Genomic DNA, 17,227 nt, shown 5'->3' on the forward strand with positions numbered 1-17,227 from the left:
AGTATTAAGAGCAGTTCCCATAAAAAACCTGTAAAGCATTTAGGGTGAAAGAGATCAAAATTTTGCAACACCCAGCCTCTGCCCATAGCTGAAGCTTTCAACACTTTCTAACAAACACAAACCCTCTCATTACAGAGTATTGAAAGTCTCCCAAAGTGTGAGGAGGTAAATTTCCCTCTGAAAATATGTAATTCTTCTTAAAAAGTTAAGCACTAAGGTACAATGTTTACCACTGTTGGAATAAAGCTTATACCTCCTTATCAGATATTGAAGGAAAAGCTGTATGTTATAAGTTACAGCCCAAGTTAAATTAACTCTTTTGTCTGCTTTTTAAGCATGTGTGGAGGTATGCAAACATTAAATGCTTTATGCTTTCATAAAACTTAGCATACAGAGTCCAGGAAGTTATTCTAAAATTAAAGTGAATTAGTAACATGATGCAACAATTGTGGCTATAGCTCTCTAGAGCACCCCAAGTTTTCCAGGAAAGCCTGTGTTCTTAAAAAATTACATTAATATAAGCATTGCTTTAATGTTACCAAAAGTTCTAGTGTTCTGTCACAGTTTTGTTTAAAATTTAACTGTAAGTGCTTCTAGAAAGTACTGAAAATGAAGGATAAACACTCAATTTGGTTTGAGAAAACTGCCTTTCTTCCTCTATTACTCTTCAAATTGAAATACAGTGTTAATTTCCACCAATTAGTATGTAAGGAAGCAAATATTACTGTGTTGTGAAAACAGGTTCTGTGTGAAAATCCCACTGGCTATATCTATTTATGTCCTATCTGCAGGTCATTGCACACAGCAGCCCTATAAGCAATGGGATAAAGGTCACATGCAGCTTGGATAAAGCCTACTGAGCTCAAGGCTCACTCGTGAAATTAATAAAAGCTGTTAGTTTATGCCCAAACATCAATAGGAGGGATGAAGCCTTTTCCTCTGTAAACACTTGTCCATAGTGGCAAAGATGCTCTTTCACGAATGTCCGAGATGTAGTCTCACTTAGAATCAAATTCTTTTCACAGCAACATTATTAGAAGAAATATAATATAGAGAGGAAGAGGTTTCATGGATCTGGGATTTTTTCTTTGGAGTGATTAACAGCAGCTTACTGAGCTGAGGGTTTGTTTACTGGTAGTGCCTGTTTTTTGAGGAAAAGTAATAATATGGTAATACTTGTCATTCATTTTTATATAATAGAGTGGTGAGTCTATATTGTTAGCAGAACTAAGGAAATGAGCAATCTTGTTAATATGTCCTGTTGTTAACTTGTTTGTTGATACTGCAACACTGATCTACCAAGGACAAAATAATAAAAAATAACTTAGGATAATGTGGTCTATAAATTACTTTCACCTGAACAGTTAGTGTATTCCTGTTCTGAACGCATCCTAGAAAAATGCGTGCTAATTTACTGGTAGACATTTCCTTTAAAGAAAATAAAAAGGAGGACGATGAAATAATTGTATTAAAAGGGAAAGGAAATATAATCTAGTTTTAATTATTCAACAGTATTTAGTGATAATTAATCATTGCTGACATTACCAAAGCAAAGACAAAGTATTTAGTCTAATATTTTGTAAAAAATATCTCCAAATACTCAAGTCAGATCTTGGATCTTTTTCATTTGATTCTTGTAGATCTTTACTAAGTTTTCTTGCCTATCAACATTTCGAAGAAAGTCAGAAACTCAACCTCTTCTGCATGAGCAGTGGGGTAGAAATTTCAGGGGAGAGCAGCAGCTGGCATAAGGTCTGATAACAGACCTTTGGAATGCTCAGTGTGAGGTGTCTGCTCATAGCTTGGTGCTATGAGCTTCCTTACTGGTGCTTAATTCTTCCATTAAGCCACCATCAGAGATGTGAAAGAAGAGGAAATAATCCAAAATTGTCAGATTGCAGGCGAAGAGCAGCAGACTTTCCTTGTCTTTAGTCAGAAAAACTGAGCTCTGGTATCCTAGTTCTCATTGTAGTTGACCAGTGCTTTATCTCAGGAGAGACAGCGGCATGAGGTGAAGTCAAACCAGCAATAGTCTGTGATCCTTTTTTATCCATGTGGTTCTTCTGTCAGTGTGTCATCTGCATGAAAACTTGCCTTGCCATCATTTGTAGACCTTTTTGAAGTTCTTCTCCCCCTCATTTCTCCTCAGTCAGAGAAATGGCCCTCAGCTGAATTTGATTAATATTGATTATGTAAAACAGGGATCTGACCCATTATTTATTGGTGTTTGCATAATCCTTTGAAAATGGATTTTCGGCACCATAACTGCTCCTTGTTCCTGCTCTTCCATAATACTCCAGCAGCGGCCCCAATTGACTGATAGAGGTTTTATTGGTGAACTGGCAGTTGACTTGACAGGCCTGGAGCAACAAAACCAGAAAGAGCTTGTTCTGTGACTGGCACATTATCCTACTCAAGGGAAGTCTTGTGCCTCTCTCAGACAGGTAGTTAACAAGCCTCACTGGGCTGAAGACTGGAAGATTAGTTTTCTCCTAACCAGCTTAGGATTTAGATAATTGCTTTTCTGAGGGCTTAAACAAAAATTAAAATTATAAATCTGACACAAGTCAGTGTTTACCCAAAAGTTAGTTGTCTGCTTATCTGGTCTAGGTTGTTTGTGAGAAGCATGAAATCTGTTTATCTCTAAAATGTTTGGAATTAAAATGCTGTAGCAGTTCATGTTTATGACTGGGATTATTAAACATACCAGGCTTGTTTAAGGTCTCAATATTGCCAGAGTCATCATTATATCTTCACGCAAGGACAGCTTTACAGCCTCATCCTTTGAGCTGTTTGAACCATCCAATTAATCTTTAAGGCCTGATTCCCTTTGAATTCAGGTGAAACAGAATGAAATAACTTCTGTGGATGCTGCTGGAGAGCTTATGAAATGTTACAGAGATCATTAGACTTGACTTTTCCTAACGTGAACTATGCAAGGGTTGTTGGGGCTGAAGAAGGTGCTTGTGTGGCTCCTCAACTGATGCAGGCTATCCTGCACAATGCACTTAGCTGGACACTGGTCACGAAAATCTAATACGAGGCAGCAGCTAAATATGTCTAAGACTGGAGCAGGCAACTGGACCACAAAGATTGCAGCGGTTATCTTCCTGAATGCTTCATGCAAAGATGCTGGGCTTTGACTGGACCCCAGACATCTGCACAAACTGCTGCCCAGAGCTAAGAGATCAGATCAGAACCCCGTATGCTTGGAGAATTCGACTCTGGGATGGACTTGTGGCCATCATCTAGCATGTGGTATGTAATACTCCCTTTCTAAGAGCATGCATAAGGAATAACAGGTTGTAGTATGACGGCTAACATCATTTCCAAGGGAGACTGGTGCAGCAGGGGGGAGAAGAATTACTTGGTGTGAATGGGAATATTAATAAATAGGCTTTGTTTTCTAGGACCCATCCCTGAAGATGATAAAATCTTAACAAGATGGAAATTAAATCTTATCTCTTTCTTTTCCCCTCCCAGCAAAATGCAGAGCCACTTTTTCATGGCTGTTGAAGTTCTAGTTTCTCTGCCTGGTGCCAAGGCAGACAGAAAGATGAATATGGTAGCTAATCTTTCCATTCTACTTTCCTCCTACTTGTGCCTGTAACCTTTCAATCCATACAGCTCTATTGAAGCATAAAATGATAGTTTCCCTTCTAAGAGCTTCTTTTAAATTTAGGATATGCTAAAACCTGGGAGATCAAAGTGTTTTCAGTAGCATAGGAGGAACTCATTCATAATAAAGCCCTTAAAGCTAACTTTGTAACTGTAAGCTGAATTCATTTTGCTGGAATGATCAGTCAGTCACTGATTATGACTATAGGGTTGTATTGCAGAGGTACGATAATCTTGCTTTTAAGGACACATCTTGGACTGGAAGTAATTGGTGGCTGCAAGGCTGCTGAGGGCTTTCAAAGGTGACCTACAGTGTAGAGTTAATTCGTATCTGCTCTTTGAGTGCCTGTCACTCAGATGCTATCTATATGAACCGCCAGTGTTTTACATGAACTGCAAAAAGTGCAGCGAGGAAGAACTGGGACAACCTTACTAGACATTACTATTGTAATCATGCCCTATTGCCTTTAAGGTTTAGAAACTAATGGGCAACTCTCTCGGTCCTTTGAGATATTTCATAGATGTGCATATTGCTCCTGCTTGCTTATTCTCACTCTCACCCACTTGTTCGCAGGTAACTCTTATTACAGGTTTCATACAGAGTTTGATCTTGTTAGTTTGATTTGAAAGTTTTTAGTAACTAAATCAGAGTGGAATAATGAAAAATTACTAACTTAAGTGACTATGGCTTAAGTTTTGCCATGGGAATTGACGTTTTTTGTATGCCTATATGTTAAAGCCAAACAATACAAGGACATGTTCATCCAGCTTATTTGTGTACTGGCTGACAGACCTTCACCATTAGATTGTTTACACTTCATTAGGAGCATAACATGTTCTATAGCATAAGCAAGTATGTCTCTTTTTTTCCTCCCTGAAGACCCAAATGGCAATGAGTCAGTTACTGCCCTCAGTTTGCACAAGAACAATTAAATGAGTCAAATTTGCCACCATCTTGACTCCCTCACCTATTTGTGCACTGGCCTATTGTAGTTAGTTGCATTAGCTTCTGTTGGTTTTCTTTCAATAACACATCTGAACTCTGTCAGGAGCCAGGGTGATCCAATGTTTGTAGCTGAGACAGTGAATTTTGTACCTCTGTTTTGCTTTTTTTGAGATCTTGGCAGTTCTGAGCTGATGGCTGTACGTGATGAGACAGACAACCTCAGTTTAGTTTCTGGGAATACATGGTCACAAATACTTGTCCATAATTAGTCCATCCACTGGCTCTATCAGTAGTCAGGAATGTAATGTGTGTGAATGTAAAGTACTGACTGTCAGAAAGAGCAGATCTCACAAGCATTAAATGGACAGATGTGCTTTAATTATTTAATTATTGCAAGGATGGGACTGTTCAGCTTTGGTTGAGGAGGGATTTGAAGAAAACTTTGGCTTACTTTCAACTAATTTTTGTCGCACTCTCGAATAAACATTATTCATTAGGGTTACAAATAAATTATATGCTTGAAGGATATTACATAGACGAGTACGTCAAAAGCATCAAGATATATTTCATAGAATGATGTGACACTAGGAATTCATTCTGCATTCGCAGCTGTGGTAAGAGATAAACTAGGAGGTAAAAATGAAGGAGTGTTGTTGGAGGATGTGAGCTTCCTAACAAAAATACTGAGGATGCTTTTGACTGGAAATTGAACAAATTTAAGGACAAGGATGACTAACTGAGAACACTGCCCAGAGGTAATGGGGAGTATAATTAACGTTTGGCAATGCAGCAGTCTCAAAATTATGAGACAAAAGTTCACTAAGATTTATTAGTATGCTAAGACGTTCATACATAAAGTGATCAGTTTTTATTCAGTATCAATGTTATTATAAAATATGTATGGAAAATATATCAAGACCAGGAAGCAACCACTTAAAATGCAGTAGCCAAAGACAAGAAAGGCAAAAGTGATGGAGATAGACTAGCATAAAGCAGAAAATTGTTGACTCTTAGTTATCCAACTTATCAGGTGAAAAATTATCCTTCTACCAATACAGAAAAAACTATCAAACCTGATACTTAATGAAGAAATTTGTTTCAGTGCTTCCCTCTAACAAGGCGTACCTACTTTTCTGAATGACAGACTGATAAACCTGGACGCCATTAAACTGATAATAAAGTGCCATGCTAAAAGTAGTTTATGTGCTTTTTTTCTTGTTGCCAGAACCAGCAGAATCATCTATGTAATCAATTTACTACTTTGAGTTTGAGACATCTTTGCGTGGAATCCTCCTGGGACAAGAAGTGTCATCTTTTCCCTCTGTCACTCAGAGCAGAGCTCAGTGTTCATTATGTGCTAAATAAGCAGACGGAATTGGAAGCTAGTCATTTGATCCTGTTTGTTTGCTGACCACATTTGGATTATTGTTGAATGTGCTTTAAAAGGTAAAATCTGAACAAAGGAAAAAAGGAAAGTGCTCTTAGTAGAGAATGTGCTATGCTTGTTTATTTTTTTAAATAGTGTATAGCTCTGTGCAACCTCTTCAAAGCCAGATACTCAATCTTCACATTTTATGGGCTACATAACTGTAAATGGGTCTTAATTAAGAAACAGAACTAGACTACCTAGCTAGAGCTATTGTTTAGGACTTTTAAGGCTTCCATTGGTAATAGTCTCTAACTATAGTCTCCTCAGCTGCTGTGTACAGTCATGGGACCATAGATGTCACAATAGAATCATAGAATGGTTTGGGTTGGAAAGGTCCTTAAAGACCAACTATTTCCAATCCCCCTGCGATGGGCAGGGACACCTCCCATCAGACCAGGCTGCCCAAGGCCCCATCCAACCTGGCTTCAACACTTCCAGGGAGGTGACAGCCGCAACTTCTCTGTGCAACCTGTGCCAGCATCTCGCCACCTTAATTGTGAAGAATTTCTGCCTAATGTCTAATCTAAATCTCCTCCCATCCAATTTTAAGCCATACCTCCTAGTCTTATCACTACATGCCCTTGTAAACAGTCCCTTCACAGCTTTCTTGTAGGCCTCCATCAGGTACTGGAAGGTCGCTATAAGGTCTCCTTGGAACCTTCTCTTCTCCAGGCTGAACAACCCCAACTCACTCAGCCTGTCCTTGTATGGGAGGTGCTCCAGCCCTCTGATTATCTTTGTGTCCCTCCTCTGGATCTGTTACACCAGTTCCATATCCTTCTTATATTGAAGATTACAGAACTGGACACAGTATTGCAAGTGTGGTCTCACAAGAGTGGAGAGAGGGGCAAAATCCTCTCCCTCAACCCGCTGGCCACGCTTCTTTTGATGCAGCCCAGGACATTGTTGGCCTTCTCGGCTGCAGGTTCACACTGCTGGCTCATGTCAAGCTTCTCATCAGTCTTTACAGGGTTGGTCTCAATCACATCATCCCCCATCCTGTATTGAAACCACAGATTGCCCTGACAAGGGTGTAGAACCTTGCACTTGACCTTGTGAACCTCATGAGGTTTAGAAGATAGTCACTGAATAAACTCTACAAACTTCCATAGTCTTAATTTGAGGTAAGGCCAGCCAAAAATATTTTTTTTAGAGTAGTGGAAGGGACAGATTGCCACAAAGTCATGTGTCGCTGAGGACTGAAGTTAATCAACAGGTTATGGAAATCCTACATCCTAAACCGAGTGTTTCTCCCTACCTGCCTTGCCAACAAGCAGTGACAGGAGGGCAAGTCTTACCCTGCTCAGGAGCTAAAGAAGAGAAACCTTAATTACTTATTTTCTAAGAGTGGATAGTGTTTTGAAAGGTGAATAAGTTGGCATAAGGCATTGCTGAAGGCAGGTAATGATATTATCTTAAATTTAAGTTCTAAAGATTTCATATTCCATATACATTCATTACAGGACTGAATATTTGCTGTGCATTGATGAATGTTGTCCCTTTAGATAGGGGTATGAGATGATTTTTTAAACTTGTTCTGGCCAAAGAAATTTAAGTAAATTGTCTCATGATTGTAAACTGGAATGTATTCTTGTGAAGTATGAGCATGAAGCCAGATCTTGAGAAATGTTGAGAGTTGTTTCAAGGTCATTCAAAATGGACAACTACATGTTCCTCATTTTGTTCTTCAGAATTGTCTGTGATGCAATTATGATATTTTTCTCAGCAATTTGGGACTTGCTACTGCTGGATGCAATTTCCTAGAATAGGAAGACAACACTCAACAACACTCCTGCAGATGCATCAGAGGAAGAACACAACTCATGTTATCTTAGTGATAGGAGGGCAGAATCTAGTTGTGATGGCTAGATAAGAATTTCACAAGTTGAGAGAACAATGTATGAGTCAGGTAGACCATGCTGTACATCTAGACCCTGAAGAAATAGGTGGTGATGGTACAAGTAAGACAATAGTTATTAGACTGCTGTGAAGCACTAACAGCACTCGTACAAGCTGAGGTGTCATCATCAAGCTGTCTCTGTACCAAGTCCTGTACCAAGCAAGAAAATCTACATCTTCGGGCTGATTTCAGTGCAGAAGTCATAATAATACAGATTAAAATCCCACCTGAGATCAGCACTTACTCCAAAGTTCCGTTGCTTTTATTTCTCATAGTATTAAGACTAATGCCTAGTTAACATCTGACTCTTGTTATCATTTTTCTTGTTGGTATTTCATTGGGTTTTGATAAGGAGAAGAATGTCCAATCAAATTTTACCTATGTCATTTTGATTTAGTTCTGACTTTGGTTCACTACTGGGGCATTTCAGTAATTTGCTTAAAATTGGGCTTTATATGCTTTGTTTACAGCAATTATTTTTCATTCCCAGGTCTGCATGTCAGGTCTAGTTTGTTAGTAGATAAGCATGCAAAACTAGTTAGCATGGGGAACCATCACTGGTTTTAATTAACCACTCCCATGTGCATCTGGAGTGATCTCTAGAGTGTAACACTTTGAGTTTGATGGAAGTCTCTTTCCCCCCAGAATTCAAATTCAGTGGGAAACTTTATATAAACATTGTAGAAAACCATGGTGTTCCTGATGAGAGAATTAAACTTTTTGTTGTCATATGACTGTGTGTTCCTCTGTGGAGGAATATGCCGTGACAGTATTTTCAGGAGCTTTTGTCTGAAGGTTAAAAAGATAAAAGGGAAAAGAGCTGAATTTTGAGTATTTTTTCTATAAAGAATGTTACTGTTTTAAAAAACAATATTTTTGGAAGAATAATTCCCTCATCAGTAAACATCAAAAGCTCAGCTATTGCCAAGTAAAGCACTACCAAAGTAAATTGTCTTTAGTGACAGAGAAGGGCTTGTTAGATGGCACCTTTACAAACACATGGGGTGTTTGTCACACAATCTTAGTATAAGAGAAAGCATAGATTTTACATATAAATATGTTTGCGGCATGCTTTGCAAAGCATCACATACAAGCTAAGTTTAATGTATTTACAAAGTGTCATCAGGTGATCCATTCCTCAACAAACTTTAGAAGACTTGAATCTACCCTAAGGAGTTTGCAGGCTCATTGTAGTACTAACATAGTATCCTGGGGAGAAGAGGTAGAAGCCTTCCCTTCCTTCAGCTTAAGTTTCCACTGTGCTTAATTCTTCAATATGCTTAATGCTTAATGTAGGCTTCAATACACAGTACCAGTCGATGCCTTTACAGATGCAGATATCTCTGGCAGGGTACAACTGAAAGGCTTCACAGGGTAAGATATTTGGGATGCATCACGTAGGAAGGAGAGGGATGCTCTGTAAGGGAATTAAATGTTAGTATTAAATATTAATGCAGATGAAGACTAAGGAAAAAATTAATATAAAAGCATATTAATTATTTCAGGTTAATTAAAATGCATGAAGAAGAAATTTTCAGGGTGAGACAAAATTCTTTGGTTTTTTATTTCAAAACTGGAATCTTAAAAGACTTATAGAGGAGTCATATTCATTGAGCTTCTAATGAAGTTTTTGTTAGCAAGTGTAAGATTGATGTAGTCAATATTGCTAAACCCTAGAACTAGAATATAAAGCTACTAGAAAGAGAAATGGTTTTATTTTTCTACTTATTTTAATTTGAAAGCAATTCTAGTATGGTTTTTAACTTTCATACATTCAACTGTTTTTCCTTCAATGATGTGGACTATAAATGTGATTTTTTTAATGAGGCCATATCTGAGTGCAGCCTTGACTGCAAGAGCTGGAAGAACCAAATTTACTAAAAGTGGGCAAATAATTGACTTAGCATTAATGAACGAAAGAATTAGCATTTTACTTAAGCTATCTGTAGAAATACTGCAACCATATTTCTCCAAGTATTTTCCTTTAATAGTGAAAAAAATCCTGCTTTTCACTTTTCACTCCTGACTCTCTTTGCTCTGAAGTTTTCAGACCCTTGCCCCCATCACTAGCCAGTGCTGCTTGTGTTCTCTGTTATGCAAGCTCTTGTACAGAAAAGTTGCTCAGTTATAGTTCTGCTCAAGATTTATGTGAACTAGACCACTTTGAGCCATGTAAAACCACAGGTTTACAAACTAGTCACATTTGTGAAAGAATTCTTTTACATAAGATTTACACAAGCAGTAATTCGTTGCTAAATGCCAGTTTAGAAGTTAAGCAATACTTAACCATTTGTGCTTTAAGCAAGTCATTTTTAGCTTGACCTTCCCTGTTCAGGAATAATCAGTTGAATTCAGCTAATGTTTACTTCCATGAATTGAAAATGAAGCACAGGTAAGGATTTATAATGTGGGACAGGGCCATAATTCATGTGATGTTAGCAGCGCTCCTTTTAGCATTGCGAGGAAATAGCGAGAGCTATTTTTTAATGCTCCCTGGGGCAAATATGGCCTTGAGAGTATGTAAAGATTTAACTTCGAGCATTTTCCCCTGAGCTCCATCCTACAGCCACTGAACAGTAACTTTGAGTCCAATGCAAAACTAAGGGAGGTCAGTAGTAACATTTCCATCAAATGTAGCATGTTAGGATCTGGTCTGACTTCTCTTATTCTGTTAAAACTTTGTATTTAATGAAGACTGCAAGACTTTGCAATCACCAGACACTGGTCCTCACCTGCTGCTGACACAATACTTAGCCATAAAGCAGTAGGGTGTAGTAGGTGTAATTTCTGCTACATTTCTTTGGTGCACTTAGCTGCCCCAAAGTATGCAGATGTAGTGAGTCCCAGAGGGTGTGATGAGATGTGCTGCATGGAAGGAGCATCCTGAGCTCTTCCATTACATTTTTTTGTGATAAAAGAAGAACCAGAAATGAAGGCTGTATATACATGAGAGGGCAAACAGAGTTCAGAGGTGTTTACTAATCCAGTAAAAACTGGTACTGTAGGAGATCTCAAAAAAATGGGTTTTCTGATCAAGCCCTAGGTACTTGCAGAGAAATGGATTTCTGAAAGTTTTACAGTTCCTGCTCTAAACAAAGAAAGTGCAGTATTGGTAATATGTATTGCACAAAAAAAAAGAGTGCTGCTCTTCTGAACAAAGTACTTAGTGATTATTAGATATGAATTCTGGTGTTAAAGGATTGACATGCGTTTCCTTACCCTTTGGACCCTGTTGAAGAGAAATTAAATCCTCATCTTACAGGTTTTAGGCCAAGATGTAAATGTGTATGTCTGGCATTTGGTTACAAAATCTGCTTGTCTTATCTAGGTAAAGTGACCTAATTTAAGAAAAGTAAAGAGAATCTAGAGCTTACTTTCTAGTGCAAAAACAAGCTTGCAGGCCTCTTAACTTTCAGCATGTAAGTATTACAGATATTAATTCCATCTCTGCATTTTGGGGCTTAAGTGTGAAAACACCTGCAGTTTAACACCATGTTCTGGGATGACACAAAATGTAAATAAATCACTTGGAAACTGGTTCAGGGCAATGCCATCCCCACAGCCACTGGGGAAGCCACCCTTTAGATTCATTCTGGGTCAGGCCTTAGGAGTTATATTTATTAATTAAGCCACATTGTTTCCCTGATTCTACCCACTAATCGAAAGAAATGGACAAAAGCACTGTCCCAGCACTTAGCATAATTCTGGCAGTAATCATCGTTTTGCAGCATTAGACTTGGTCTTTTATCAAAGGTAGCTTTTTGTTTCTGCCCAAGGGGTTGTTCATGCACTTGTGGCTGCAGCCTGTGAACGCGTGGTGCAAGGTCAGCCCTGGTCCCCAGGTACAGAGACCACCAGGCTGTTGGAGTATAAGTTGCTGCCTGGGGAAAGCTTTATCTCGTTGTCTTCCAGAATTTGTCATTAAACAGGGCCAGAATCAGCAGAATGTTTGTGGGCAGGACTGGGAAAACAAGAGAGGGTAAGTGTGAAAAGGATGTAGCAATTAAAAAAAAGGAGCATTTTGGGAATGTGCTGGGGTGAGTGTCTTCTTCTGTTTGCAGAGATTCAGCCTGAGTGTAGTCACCCAGAAGCAGGTGCAGGCAAGCCTTAGCCTCCAGTTCCAAGCTTTCTCAGGAAAGGAAGGTTACTGAAAAGACTTTTATAGTGGCAAGCGGCACAAGCCAGGTTGGGCAAAGAAGCTGGAAAATACTTTATAATTTCAACTCTTCCACTGAAAACTGCAAGGAAAATTACTACATCCTTCTTTACTAAGGATGCTTGTCTCAGAGCAGTGTGTTTTTAGTACTCCCTTTCAGAGTAACTTTTACCACTCGTGCTCCTGTTCTCCTTCCATAATACATATGTAAGACTTTTTGTCTCATGCAAATCTTAGCCACTCACAGCTTCAGTATAAAAGCACCACTACCTAAAAAAATTCTGCTGTGATAATTTAACTCATTATTGTAACACTATATGGATTTAAGAAGTGAGGTCAGCTCACACACAGTAGGAAAGAGTGCAGTGATGATTCCAGTTGTAGATGCTTATTGTAAATGCAGATGGTTTCTTCTTTAAATTACTTTTCAGGGCAGTAATGGTAGTTTTTAACATCTCCTATTTGAGTGTGATTCAGTGAGAGCGGCAGTGCCTCACTTAGTGGCATTCATTGACTCTCATGATTTCTTTTGATACAAAAGTTATAAATCTTTTAAAAAGAAATATAAGCATCTGGAAGAAGATATGCTATAAATGCCTTAAAACATTTAAAACGTGTTTGTTAAGCTCAGTGGGGATGTATTATTAGCAATAATCAGCAATTAGCTAAGCCTAGAACTCTCTTGTCTCTGAAACAAAGACTGCAGCTATTTGGTGGCATTTATTTGTGGGCCTAAGCCACTTTTTCAAAATATTTGCATTCATTCCCATAATGTCATGAAGAAAAATACTTCCAGATACCTCTTAATAACCACTGAAGCCCCAGAGAGCTGTCTGGACTTTGGAATGACTTAAAAAGTTGTGCAGAGGGGGAGGGTAGAGAGAGGCAGATAATCAGATAATGATGATTACATCTTAACACTGGTGATAGCAGCCAGCAGATCGGGAGAGAAGAAAAGAGCATAAGCTATCCCATGGTTTAGTGGCAGATAGGAATAGTTGGACTTAATGATCCAAGATCTTTTCCAGCCTGTTGATTCTATGATTCTATTATTCTAACATTTGATAGAACAGTATCCTTTAAATTATTATGGGACAAAGCATGTAGGTTGCACTTGAATCTTCTACCCAACTCCAGCGTGACGTCAGACAGTTTGCTTGAGTACAGTGCATCTGTAACTGTGCAAAATGAACAAAAGAGTAGGCTTGTTTCTATGAGACTTATGCTTTTCATGTCTGTAAACCAGAGCACTGAGTGCAAAACTAAGAGGAACATAAATGAGACATGCAGTGCGCACTGAGGAATATTTACTCCGTAAGCCCATGAATGAAGTGAAAGCTGTAAATCACAACTAGGACACTCTAATCAGTGACTAAGAGAATGCTGTTCCACTCTGTCATCTCAACAAGAAAACCTGTACCGACCTTTTTCCAGCCAGGATTTTGAAATTTCTGAGGACACAGAACAGCTCTGAGAATTTGACTGCTTTCACTCCACACTCAGCCCCAGTACACATATGGTACAATGAAAATACACGCAATATCTTTACTTTTACTCTGATACCCATAAGCCCATATACAGACATACACCAGGGTACATATAACACAAGGGAAAAAATTATTCTTAACTCAGGGTTTTTGAATTTGTAATCATTTAAAATACCTTGAAAATTAGGTTTTTTATATGGCTTACTGAAGTCATTGCACAAGGAGGTGAAGAGAAGAAATACACCAAGAGCTATGCATTTATTATGGAAAGTTGGAAGGCAGTGCTGAAGTTGAAGAGTCACTCTGAAAGACTCTCACCAGAAGATCTCATGTCATGGAGGTGGAAGAGGGAGTAAGGAGACTAGTACTGAAGGCAAAGCAGAAAAACTAGAACAGAAACAAGATCTGGTTTAAATATCCTAGTAGTAAAGTAGTCTTAAAATAGGTTTTGAATAGACGAGATATGCAAGGAGAGTGGGTGTAGTAACACAGAAAGAAAAAAAAGAGATAATTACTAGGTTTCTTCAGACATCCGTCCACTTTGCCAAATTCAGTCATTTTGCTCTCAGTTTTCTGGCACCTAATATAAATACCATTGATGAAAATACTAACCAGCACTGGTTCCAGCACAGATCCCTGAGGGACATTATTTAATTCCATAATTTTGTTACTTTGTGCACATACAGTGATTTTGTGTGAAAATAATTCTTCTGAAATCAGGAAAATATGTTGTAACTTCCAACTTTCTTCAAAAAAGAGAGTTAGGTAGAAAGTAGTTACATTTATTTGCCATACCAAAGTGAGATATCAATGTGATACTGTACACAGATATTTGAATTCACATTGTTGTTGGGATATAGCTACATTATTTCTGGTGTGCTTTCAAGCTTTGCATTTAGTTGCATCATCTGATGCTCCATCAAATGCTCTGAACTCATCAAGTGAATGATGGATTGTTTGTAAAGGCTTGGATGGTAGATTTATATATGCAACAATAAACCCAGTGTTGAACTTAACAAGGTCAATGAAGCAACCAGAAAAGAAATATATAATTGTATGATATGGGTCTGTAAGCATGGTACTGCCTGGACTTTTTAAGTTTAATGAAGCAGCAGCTACTCAGCTGCTGAATATTCTTGCTAGACAGTCTCAGCATGGATTTAAAAACTAAAATATTGCTGATACTATAATCTCCTTGGAGAGTCTGTGGCACTTACTCTGTTAAGAAGTCTGCATCTTTTATGTGTTAATGGTTTTGAAATCAGTCATTTGCTTAATTTCCATTGTAAATGAGGTCCAGAGTCTGATTTCCTTCCCCATTCTCTGAATACTGTATCTCCTGTAAGCTGTCTCATCAGCCACCAGTTCACTCTCTAGAGTATGAATGGTTTTAAAATAGCTGAAATAATCATGTAAAACAAAGACTCTGCCTTTCTAAGAATATAGGTTCCTATGTGAAAACTTGCATAGTACAAGTCACCCAGCACCCACATCACATCCTCACACGCTGCAAAGTCTTACTGCCAAAGACATCCATACAGGAGAGTTCAGAAAGTTAGTGCTGCCATTTGTTAAAATCCAATCAGATAAAATTTCAAGATTTCTCTTAAAAACCTGGTAAATACCTCTGTTTAAAAGAGTGGATGAATGTTTATTTAATTTTTAAGGATTCTGTTTCCTGCTGCAATATGGGTACCACACAAGTAACAATGTTATCTGATGCAAAATGCTTTTTTTTGAGAGTTAGATGCTGTGCAGAGAAATGCACGGATTTCAACATGTGAATATCATAGTAGTAGCCCATGACATTTACCTGCGACAGTAGCCCATTGCCTCAAGTCATGCTAGGAAGTCTTTCACCCCTTGTGCAGAGGGATTAATCCACTCTATACATATGCTGGTGGTGACTGACCTGGAGAGCAAGACAACAGGTGCACAGCCTGGTGCTCTGCCTGTAGAACCACGCAGTCTCCTCTCAGTGACAAGCACATCCAGCAAGGACCATCGTATGAAGGTATCAGGAATTTATGTTTCCAGGCTCTTTGTTACCACCATAACACTTGCTTCCCAGTTGCTAATGGCTGACGGCATTGTACAAAATACATTCTTAAGTGATGGCAGAAAGAGCAAAGCAGAGGAGAAAAACAGAGGCACACTGTGATTTCTGCCTCACCTTGTGGCATAAATTATTACTGCACATAGGCTGTTATTAAGCAGATCTGTGTGACAAAAGATCTGTACACGATTATTTGCCAGGTCCGTGGGTGGGTGATGGAGGGCACTTGGCAGCAGAGGAGTGTTTTCACAGGGGATTTGGAGCTTATAGGCCACTTTGTCCTCTGATACATAACTTCCCCTGTTGGTGGACAAGGCAGTCTTTAAGTTTAAAAAAATAAGCACACAAAGTGAAGATTGAATTTTCCTTTGCAGCATTTGTTGGGGAGAGACAAAAAGGTTCAGTGTTTCCATCTATCACCTGTGACTTTAGGAGTCTGCAGAGAAGAAAAGCAGCACAGAGCCCCAGCTCTGAGACGTGCAGACTGCTTTTCCACAACACGTAACTTCGTCAGCCTTCCTTTCCCTGCTGAGTGCGTTTTGAGGGCAGGGCCAGTGTGTGTGTGTATGTGTGCATTTTTTCTCACACCTGGTATGGATCAATGTGGCAGAGTTGCAGACAGGGAGGGACGTGCTCCTTCCTCCCACTCCACCGCCTTGTCCTCCCTCCTTCCTAGATGGGGACCAGCCACCTTCCACCCTGAGGATGAGCCGCTGCAGTCGTCTGCCAGGAGTCCTGCCAGAGCACCCGCATCCGTCGGCAACAGGTGTCAAGACCCTGCACAGCAGCGGCAGTGTCTGCCCACAGTATGTCATGCAGGTGTCGACCAAAGATGGGCAGCTTCTTTCCTCCGTTGTGCGGACACTGGCCACGCAGAGGTAGGTGTGGGGGGTGATGGGACAACACAGACCCCTTCCCTGTGTGGGCTCCAGTGCACCCTCCCCAGCTGCAATCCACAAGTCCCACGGGCTCTTGAAAGGAAGGTGTGGTGGTGTGCTCCATGAAGTCCTACCGTGGTGCACTGGTAATTACACCCTCATACTAACTTTATAATGATTAGGCTACATATGTAATTAAGCCCTCACCGTTATAGTCAGTGAAGAAGCAGGAAGCAATCTGCCTGGGGATGCTGCGGCTCAAGTGCGCCAGCTGCAATGATTTCCCTAATACACGGCAGGAGCATTTGGCAGATGCTGGCTGGCATGGGATGCAGTGTTTAGCCTGCGCGCTGCTTTCAGCACTTCTATGGCACGTTTCCTTCACACTTCCCAAGCCAGCATGCTGAGTGGCCAGACAAATTATTTCTAGCAGAGGTGCACACACAAGTGTTGCCTTTTCAGCCATCATCCAAGTAATGGAGAGAAGCACTTTCTGCTGTCAGTTTAGAACAACAGATTAGTGCCAAAATGTACATTTAAACTATACACTTTGAAATGCTGACCTGCTTTTTGTTGACTTTGTTTTCTTTAAAAGCAAGAAGGAAAATGCTTAAGAGTTTGGCCATGTCCTGACTTGATATTTGGGTCAAAATCATGTTCCACTTCACTGGAATTCCTGCATGGACCCCGGATTTTCACAAAACAGCAAACATGGTCCAATTCACGGCACTCCTATGAGGAGTTGCAGCATGTGCAA

The 17,227-nt window shown here is 39.5% G+C and overlaps 1 protein-coding gene across 1 annotated transcript in view; it reads left to right on the forward strand.

Moving 5' to 3' along the window:
- The window catches only part of MARCHF3 (membrane associated ring-CH-type finger 3), an 88,142-nt gene that overhangs the window by 45,920 nt on the left and 24,995 nt on the right, over window positions 1–17,227 (forward strand). Inside the window, exon 3 of the mRNA XM_054054788.1 lies at window positions 16,269–16,470. Coding sequence (XP_053910763.1) covers window positions 16,269–16,470 — 202 coding nt within the window. The remainder of the gene's footprint in view (window positions 1–16,268; window positions 16,471–17,227) is intronic.

This window comes from Cuculus canorus, chromosome Z (genome assembly GCF_017976375.1).
Source record: "Cuculus canorus isolate bCucCan1 chromosome Z, bCucCan1.pri, whole genome shotgun sequence".
NCBI lineage: Eukaryota > Metazoa > Chordata > Aves > Cuculiformes > Cuculidae > Cuculus > Cuculus canorus.